This window comes from Mycetomoellerius zeteki, unplaced genomic scaffold (assembly GCF_001594055.1).
Source record: "Mycetomoellerius zeteki isolate Tzet28-1 unplaced genomic scaffold, Tzet1.0 scaffold252, whole genome shotgun sequence".
NCBI classification, from domain to species: domain Eukaryota; kingdom Metazoa; phylum Arthropoda; class Insecta; order Hymenoptera; family Formicidae; genus Mycetomoellerius; species Mycetomoellerius zeteki.
The window spans coordinates 985,059-995,227 of NW_017257230.1; the positions used below are offsets into that span (position 1 = coordinate 985,059).

The 10,169-nt window shown below is 27.7% G+C and overlaps 2 protein-coding genes across 2 annotated transcripts; both read right to left on the bottom strand.

The window, feature by feature from the left end:
• Positions 1-1,179: 1,179 nt before the first annotated feature.
• On the bottom strand, positions 1,180-4,300 carry LOC108723887 (uncharacterized; the record flags this gene model as incomplete). Its single annotated transcript, XM_018449915.1, has 5 exons — positions 3,909-4,300; positions 2,976-3,075; positions 2,531-2,632; positions 2,303-2,464; positions 1,180-1,239 (listed from the first exon to the last, which is right to left on the bottom strand). Coding segments are annotated over exons 1-5 (816 nt in total), but the record flags the coding sequence as incomplete, so codon positions are not given.
• A 1,430-nt stretch (positions 4,301-5,730) lies between these two features.
• On the bottom strand, positions 5,731-9,686 carry LOC108723888 (uncharacterized). Its single transcript, XM_018449916.1, has 5 exons — positions 9,393-9,686; positions 8,967-9,284; positions 6,823-6,924; positions 6,578-6,736; positions 5,731-5,796 (listed from the first exon to the last, which is right to left on the bottom strand). Exons 1-5 carry the CDS (start codon positions 9,684-9,686, stop codon positions 5,731-5,733), a joined length of 939 nt encoding a protein of 312 aa, XP_018305418.1.
• Positions 9,687-10,169: the final 483 nt, after the last annotated feature.

The following is a 10,169-nucleotide window of genomic DNA, read 5'->3' on the forward strand; positions in this document are numbered from 1 at the left end:
ATAATTTTACGATCCGGTGCATTCCTACTTTTTTTCCATGAAATAAAAAGACTTTCATTGGTTGATTTTTTTATGCTATATATTTATATTTATATACTTATATATTTATATTTTTTGTATGTGTTTCAGATCAATGTGTTGTGTGTGTGCTATAATTGTGTTGATACAAGTGCAACTTGAAGAGGAATTGTGACAATCTGTGAAGGATGAAAAGAGAGGAGGAGGAGGCCTAGAAGAGGCATCATGCATCGGTGGAGCAACTTTGGGGTAAGCGTTATTGCTAACTTGCGTAAAATTAATCATTTTTTTCTCGAATTGTTTTATTACGTTTATTTAAACATAATAATCAGAGAAGAAGAAATTATTTGAAATTTTATTTTTGTGGAGATCTTTTTTCGGAAAATATATAATTATTTGAATGAAAAATAATATTTAATTGAAAGATGAATAAAAAGTTTGATATAAGAATTACCATTTGAAGTTGATCATTTTGAAGAACTGTTTTAATTTGAATTTATGTTTTTGTGTTATAGTATCATCGTAGCTACGTGGCAGATAACTCCACCCGTTGCGCTTCGGATCGGTGAGTGACAAAAAAAATTGAATAATGGATCAGAAAAATTGTATCAGATATATACTTTTATATTGACATATATCTATATAATTATGATAGAAAATGAATATAAAACTTTTTATGATTCTCTATTATCTTAAAATGAATAAGCTACAAAGAATTGTAGCAGATATTCTTAATCTTGGGCTATATTTTTATTATATATTAATTTGGAGTGTTACTTGTGCTTAAAGTACATTTGTACAAGTAAACACATATATTTGAACTTACACGAATAAATATATAATTATCTTGCAAATTGCAAGATAATTGCAACTTGTAAAAAGGTTTTTAAGATAGTAAATTTTGTTAAATAGTTAAACAATTATATAATTATTAAAGTCGAGTCATATAATTATAATTATGAGAAAAGATTTTATTCTTTTTAATAAATGTTTTCTCATTAATGCTAATACTAATCGGTATTTTGACGTTATAATCTAATGATAATTAATTCTATTTAACTCCTTAACTATATACTACTTTTATTTAACTCCTTAACTATATAATACTTTATAAATTCTCTAATATTACAAAAGAAGAATTTTTAAAAATTATTCTTCATTTTCTCCATTTTGCATAATTATTCGTAGTGTCGTGAAGTACGAAAATACAGTCGATAAATACTGTAACATTAATAATAACTTAATATAATTCTTGACTTTTACTTTACAAAAATTTTATGTGCGTGTATTATGTAATTGTTAACTATGTAATAATAATAACTTGTGTTAGAAAAATCACTTTGACATCTATTGAATAATATACATAATATTTAATGAAATTAGTTTCAAATTATAAACAAACAAGAAATTATGAAAGTTATATAAATTTATTCATAATAAGCATTACTAATTGATATAAAATACTTCTGTGTAAGCACATGCACGCACGCACATGCAAGTGTACGCACGAAATCAAAAATACTTTTGACAAGATTATAATCATAATATTATGTCTAAAATATTAATATAAAAAATAACTGACGTGTAAATAAAATAATGATTATGAGCAAAACTAGTTCAAAGTTTGATAATACGTTTCATTTATGCACATTAACATCTAAATATTATAAATCATTAGAAGTCTTTCATTAGAATGAGATTTATTGGAGAAAAAACATAACAGTTATCTGAAAAATGAAGTATATGTGGAAATTGGTATATATGAGTACATGACTGCTTAATATAATTTTCTATGATTTTGAAATATATACTTTTCTTATATGTCATTTAAAAATAAATTAGCTATTAGTTATTAACTATCAGTTAAAGACAAATAATTTTAAAAGTAATATTTGCCATATATAGGGTGTTTTAAAATTAGCGCCTGTGAAATATAAGACGTACGTGATACTTCATTTATTTACTAGAAAAAACAACTTTTTCTCCTTTAGCGTCTGACAAAGTAGTTTTTGCAGGAGAGTAGATTGAAATTATACGAATAAACGCAAAAATTATTTATAGAATGTAATTTTGTTAAAGGAAAAAGTTGTTGGTTTTAGCATAAAGTATCATGTCTTGTACTTCACGGGCGCGAATTTTGAAACACTCTGTATTTATATACGGTCAATGTAACTAATTATTATAAGAAATAACTTGTTTTACGTATCGGATTGCGAAGAATGATTTGTCCAAATGATTGATGTGCATGATCAAAGTCAAAACAATATTCAAACTCTTTCCTCACCGATGCATAATAATTTAAAGATAATGCAGGCATAACGCATGGTATTGTGATAACTATTGGATTTTGAGCCTTGAACATAATTATTTGTAGATATTTTCGTAGAGCGACTGGTTGCTTGTACCACTGCGTATCGAAAGCAGCTTGTCGGATTATCTCACCACTCTTGCAAAAATATCAAACGATCATAATATAATTGAAATAAAGTAATTTTCTTTATAAGTTACTTACTATGTGAATCAAATGTTCTGCTGGCCATGTATACATAAATACTTCTGATAATCCGCTAAAAGCAAGACCAACGCATTGAATTTTTATTGATATTGGTTGGCCCTATTAAAAAAACAAAATAATTTTATAAATCTTTATAAAAATATAAATTTTAATAATTATTAGAGATTGCGAATACATTAATTTTGATCAATTGAATTCTTGGTGGAGTTATAATTCATAAATTATAGTAATATAACATTCATATTTTTATTATAAAATTTTTAGCTTAATTAATTTCCAGAGAATATGCTATAATGCGAATGATAATAAATAACACATAAAGTATAAAAAGGAATAAACGCGAATGTAAAATTGAGAGAATTAGTTCTTTTTCACACACATTTGAAGTTACAAAACGTTTGAACAATGTTATTATTAATAATACGTGCATTATAATACTCACAGTAATAAAAATGAGACCGATTATTATTAATGCAAAAGTACTAAGACTTATAGTTGTCAATGCAAAGGGGCGAACTATGGCAACCACTTCTTGTGCATATCTAAAATAAATGTATATAGTGAATAATCTTGTTTTTTTACGTATAAATTTTTCCAAAAGTTTAGAAAATACAGTATCATAAAACCTTGCTGAGTAAATTTAGAAAAAATTACTTTTTAAATAAGATACAGTTGAAGATAATGTATCATAGATATATGATTAATACTTAAAAGTGACATTTTTAATATTAAAATAACTGTGATATATTTCTAAAATTGGAAATCTTGTTCAGAAAGCTATAATAGATTTATTTATAAAAATGTAAAAACTTTAAAATATAAAATTAAAATATGACTATTTGAAAAAAAATATATTTAATAATATTGGTCTATAAATTTAATAATAATGATCTATAAAAATATATGTTTAATAACATTATTATAATTATCTGTAATAAATATTACAGATGTTCTAAATTAGTTTATGCTTGGATTTTATCGAACATTTTATTTTAAATTTGATCTACACATCTCTATGATTAAAATTTTATAATAATAGGCCTATTCTATTTCTTTTTTTCATACTCTAGAACTAAATTTCTTGCACAGTTCATCTGACTTTGTCTTCTTTTCACATTAGCTATGTCCAGCTGGAAAAGTAGTTTTGCAATTGTTGTAAAATTCTTTAATATAATTGATTTATACATTTAGATTCGATGAGAAACTAAAGAATAAGACGAATTATATTAAAGAATTTTACAACAGTTGCAAAGCTAATTTTTTTGCTGAGCACAACCATTGGAGAGAAAAAGACAAAAAAATAAACCGTGCAAGATGTTCAGCTCTGTGGTATAGAAAAAGAACAGGCCTAATATAAATATTTTTAAATACTTACTGTAGTAATCTTTGATGTTGTCGAATGCATTGAACTAAACCATGAACATTGGTGACTGTTCGTAATTCCTTGACTAATAATTCAAATCTCGCTGAGGTAGTCCAAAGCAGAAGAGCCATGAAAATATTCATACATAGCTGAGCAGAAGCTTGAAAACATACAATAGACTGATGCACGAAGATAATACTTTTTAACGGTTGCTGATAAACGACGAACGGGTACTCGGCGTTTGTTGGAAACGGTTGATCTAGCGTAACAGGTCCAGTGATTACGAAAACAGCACTTAAATAAATCCAAAGCATGGAGCCACCGTAGAAGTAAACGCATTTATCAATGTATTGCTGAATAGTTGCTTCTTCGTGAGGCTTAAGTAATTGACAGAAATTTTCCATTTCGAAAGTTACCAACTGAAACCGATTAGACTGGTATTATATATGCAAAATATACATGCAATAGCATGTCTCAAAAGATAAGTTTTATTTTACATCCGATATTTCACTTTTAAAATTTCACTCTCTCTCTTATTAAATATATTTTATACTAATTACTTGTAGACGACGTGAATTAATTTTACAGCTTATGATATTGCAAACAACATGCACCATAGGACATATTATGATTATTGATTTTGCCATGATGAGAGGATCATTTAGATGGTTTCTAACTGTGTTTGTTAGTCCTACGATTAGACCTAAAGTTAAAATTAGGCATAGATATTGGTATAGTCCCGCACAGATAATTTTAAGCTTAATTGTGTCTTTTGGAAGAGGCCAGCACCATGTTATGAACAAACTTAGCTTTACGATGGCGATCACCTTCTTTAATGTCAAGTTCTTCTTCATGATCATATCACATACACATGTGTTACGAGAAACGTATACCAAAAAGTTCTTGCTCAAAGAATTGCAGTATTACAATAAGTGAATGTACATAGAAGAAAATTTTATACAAACGAAGTTCTAATGGACTTCCTCGAATATATTTCTACGATGTAATTCTTACACAAGATGAACGATATTACCTAGATTTACACTCCACAAGTATCTGTAGAATTCTTACTGTAAATTCTAAAAAAAGCATACACTTCTCGCAAGAGGTATTCAATGCATTAATTTAATATATACTTTGTACCTTGTGGCATTGAATTCTTTCTTTTGAAAGCATAAAAGAATTTTTCTTGAACACCATTATTTTCTACCATTATACGTAATGTGATGTGATGACTTATAAACCATTCACAACCTATACTAGGTTGTGAATAGTTTATAAGTCATGGAATATGTAAGTAATTGAAGATCATTGCTACACGCTGTAGCAATTGTTTCTGATATTATTCATCATACGATAAAATTTTCTGATGCAACCTTAGTTTCATCAAAATGCTTTAGAAATAAAGGTGGAAATAAACGTTACTTTGCTATACATGGAATTTCACTTTAAAATAGTGGAAATAGTAATACTACATTATTAGTAAAAAGTTTAACATTATCATCGTCTATTGATGACGCGTAACCCTTTTTCAAATAACTTTCACTTTTGTTTTTGAAAAGATCAATATATAATGTAGTCCACAGTAGATATCGTTTTAATTATTTTTAATTATTTTGTTTATTTTTTGTGATACTGAGTTATGACAGTATGAATGGGGTAATTAAAAGAAAGATGAGAGAGAGAGAGAGAGAAAGAGGGAGAGAGGGGGGGGTAGCAGTATTAGTAGTAGTTATATTTGAGTAACTACACGATTATAAAAACTTCTACAGTACTATACAATTATAAAAACTTTTGTGTAAACATTAAAAGCATTTCAACTGTGTTTGTATATTTAATTGTTATCATCGTCCATCATTACTCGCAGTGAAGTGAAATAAGAGAGTATAGCTGAAAGATACTGTAACACATAATAACAAATATTTTTTATGTTAATGAAAAAATAAATTTTTTACAATACATAAATGATAATATTTATACATAAACACATGAAAAAATATTACATAAAAGATAATATTTATATAAGCATTATTAATGCTTGAAATAATAATTTAAAATTAAAAAAATTTTTAAGCTGTCACTTTATATATATTAATGTATAAAGATATACATATATGTATGTATAGAATAATTAACATTCCAAGCAACAATTCGACATCATATGGACGTCCAAACCAAATCCCTTTCGTACGTATAATATATCATTCAAAGACGTTTAATAGACATCGTTAGTATCGTTCAATCCCGAATGGCACAGATAATTCGGAAATTATTCATCTTTTCTGACTTATAAGTTATTGAGAGAAAGAGAAGGATATACTGGATAGTTATTGGACTCTAAGATGAAAGTATATAAAGTTGTTCGATAGTTGTCAGTCCTTGGACCTTGCTGACGTTTGTTTGCATTTGAAAATTAAATATATTAGCAACGTATCTTGGACATCCCTATAAAATATCTGTGTAAATAACATCATTATAGAATGTTCAAGCAATGTCCTCTCGGGACGTATTTTAGGCATCTAACATACAGCGACAACGGGACTTTTCAGGACATATTTTGGGCGTCCAAAGATGTCCAAGGACGTCGAATTGTTGCTTGGAATAAATAATTAACATAAATTGAAACATGTTAGTAAATCTTAATTAATTTTTTAAACCAATTTGCAATGTAATCTTCTTACCGATGTAAAATAATTAAGGGACAATATGGGCAGAAGGCAAGGTATTGAAATCGTTACTGGTTTTTGACTTCTCATTATAATAATTTGTAGACATTTCCACATTTTAATCAAATGATTGTTTTCGAGCATATGAAATGCTGTTTCTGCGACATATTTGCTCTAGATAATAAACATATAAAAGTAATAAACATTTTGTATAATAAAATAGATTTTAATGTAACAGATTTAAATAATTAGTAATTTACCATATACATCAAATGTTCTGCTGGCCAAGTATACATAAATACTTCCGAAATACCTATTATACTCATTCCGAAAAACTGGACTATTAGCAATACAGGTTGATGCTATTTAAAAATTGATATACGTTATTTTCAGATTGATGCTTTTATCAAAATTTTTTTATGTAATTGAAATACTTTTTTTTGCATAAATACATGAAGGATATAGTAATGGAGAATGTAATGATATTGCTTATATATTTAGATTATTCCTTAATATATACTATGATTTTTCAGGGCCGGAAAATCATCGTATTGTTAAGTAGTGTGTAGTTGTTGTGTAGTAAAGGACTACACATTGATAGGTTGTTCGGATCCCGGCTTAATTTGCATCACTTTTACAAGTATACAAAAATTCTTAGGTAATATCTATATATACTATAATATCTTTAAAAAACATGTAAAGTTATACATGGTGTCCGGTAAAAACCGTAACAATGTTTAAAGTATAAATTTCCGAGATTATTTTGAGACGAAAATGCTAGTACTAAAATATCGAGACTATAATTTTTTGTAAGTTTTTGCATTATAAACATTTAAAATTATAGCGAATCGTATTGCCTAAAATTCGCACGTTCAAATGTGATGGGTAAACGTACAATAAAATGCCAATCACACCTACATAAACGCGCATTTTAGGCGATATGATTCGCTAATTTAAATGTTTATAATTTAAGAATTATAGCCTCGACGTTTTGATTAGGATTTTCATCTCAAAATGATTTCAAGAATCTATCTTTAAACACTGTTACGGTCTTTACCGGACATCCTATGTATTTAAAAAAATTGTATATAAATGTTATAACAATTATAGCTGACAAAATGAGAGAAATGACTTTTTCATATTAAAATTCAGAGCTCTGAAATAAAAATAATTTAGGGAAAAATATATTTCATATTTTTCAAGTTGATATTCCAAACTGTAAGAAAAAAGAAAATTTCGATATGGACTGTCCAAAAAGTTGAGCTATTCATTAACTTGGTCTGTGTTCCGATATTCACTGTCAGTATTGAAAAGCTATAGTGCACATTATGTATACTATACATTTTCAGTACTGACAGTGAATATCGGAACGCAGCCTTAAACATTTTTTTAATACGCATAAATGAGTATAAATTGAAGGTATATTGCATTTTGTTATTGATATGACGTTAAAAAAACTACAACTAATTAGAAGAGTATTATTTATAACATTTTTAAATATTATTTATAGCATTTAACGCAAACATGAGCAATGTTTGGCGTATTAGCATAAAATTATCGTTTAAATTTCAATTTTTTTAAAAGTTTGTTTGAAATTCTTGCAATATAAATTCGAATTAAATATATTAATTAGAATTAGTTGAAAATAAATAAAAAATAAAAATTTCTCAGCTACAGATAAGTGCTCATTCTATGCATGATGGATTATTCGTGACTGATTATTCGTTAAAGGTCAACTCTCGATCACCTTTATTGAAGGATATGTAGGTAATGCACTAAACCTGACTTTTAAATGTCAAACTGTTTTTTAGGGAAAGAGAGACTATTATTTAGCTAGATGCTCTTAGTATTTCAAAGAAAACAAATGCACAGAAAACGAATAACTAAAGCTGCGTTCCACTTAACGCTCGCAACGAGCATCGTTTATCCTTGTTTAACATTTGATAAACGACAACGATGAAATGATTCCACGAGCGTTGTGAGCGTTAAGTGGAACGCAGCTTAAATCATGTGTATTAAGATGATTTAAAATTTTTAAGTATGTTTGATGATCATGATATTTGTTATGTATTTATGTATAAATTTAAAAAAAGAATTATACGTGTGTAATATAATGTTTCATGTACTTACACTAATAAACAAAAGAAAGATTACTATTAAGCCAACCGAGCTACAACATATAGTTATAAATGCGAAAGGACGAACACAAATTGTGACTTCCTTTGCGTACCTAAATAAATGCATTACGTCAGGATTATTTAAAATTTTTGAACTAGATTATTCACACGTAAGACAATCACTGTGATATTTACTTGAGTAATTTTTGATGTTTTTTAATACATTCGAACAACTGATAGACATTTGTAACTTTTTTTAGTTCTTCAGTCAGCATCTCAAATCTTGCCGATGTAAACCATAGCAACAGAGCCATATAAACATTTATACATAGTTGTCCTGCTACCATTATTCCGGCGATAGATTGTTGTATGAAAATTATTGCTTTTAACGGTTGATAGGATACATCAAATGGATATTCGGCTGATGTTGGAAATGGTTGATGCTCTAAAGTAGGTATCACTGCAATAGCTGTGAACGTAAGCCAGTAGAAAATAAATATAGATGTACCATGAAATGTGATACATTTGTCAATGTATCGTTGAATCACAATTTCTTCATGTAATTTCATCAAGTCATAAAACTGTATCATTTCGAAAGTAACATTCTGTAAATAATTACTTGAAATAATTGTTACTAATATATAGAAATAACTAATAAAACGTGAGTTTTTACTTAATTTGGATGCATTTTTAAATAGATAAATGTTGATTACCTGTATATGATGGTAATTAACTGTATGAAAAATAAAATTAAACATAGCGTGAACAACGCTACTCAACATAAGAACTTGCTTTGTTAACGTAGTAGGTTCGTCAAGATTATTTATTATACCATACATTAATGGTATCTGTAGACTTATTACTACAATTATGCCCAAACAATGATGCAGTTTCACACAGAACATTTTCAATTTTGTCGCATTATGTGGCTCAGGCCAACTCCAAATTGGGAACAAACTTAATTTCACTACAGAAATCACTTCTTTTAGCGTTACCTTTCTTCGCATGACTGAGGTATGCTACGTATGTTATATTGCGAATTGATATATTACGAGAAATAAAACTTCTTCCGCGAGCCGTTATGTTATGAATACTCTCCACGCATTTGCAAGTATTTATTGTAATGAAAGGGTGTAGCAAAGGGGAGTTATTGTACGAGAACATGTATTCTTGCGTTTTTTCATTTCATATGGGGTATACATAAATAAAATTATCATGATGCATACGGTGTATGTGAGAGACGAATAGCTCTGCGTGTTTAAATTTAATAAATTATAACATATATTCACTGCTTCTAAAAACGTAAAAATATATGCATGCATAGTAAGATTTCTTTACATCTAAGATCTACACACACATCTAAGATGTTTATGTATATTTTAGATATAAGAAAGTAAGAAATAAATTTAAAAAAGATTTCTCTATGAGATTCTAAATAAACCATATGTACTATCTATTTTTCTCGTATTGGAGAAAAGCATACATTATTT

Excerpts from the sequence above, each read along its gene's own strand:
- LOC108723888 (XM_018449916.1), bottom strand. The coding sequence starts at position 9,686 with ATGCGAAGAAAGGTAACGCTAAAAGAAGTGATTTCTGTAGTGAAATTA. Across the intron at positions 9,285-9,392 it reads TTAATTACCATCATATACAG|AATGTTACTTTCGAAATGAT; the intron begins GTAATCAACATT and ends AATTATTTACAG. Across the intron at positions 6,737-6,822 it reads CAGAACATTTGATGTATATG|AGCAAATATGTCGCAGAAAC; the intron begins GTAAATTACTAA and ends TTTATTATCTAG.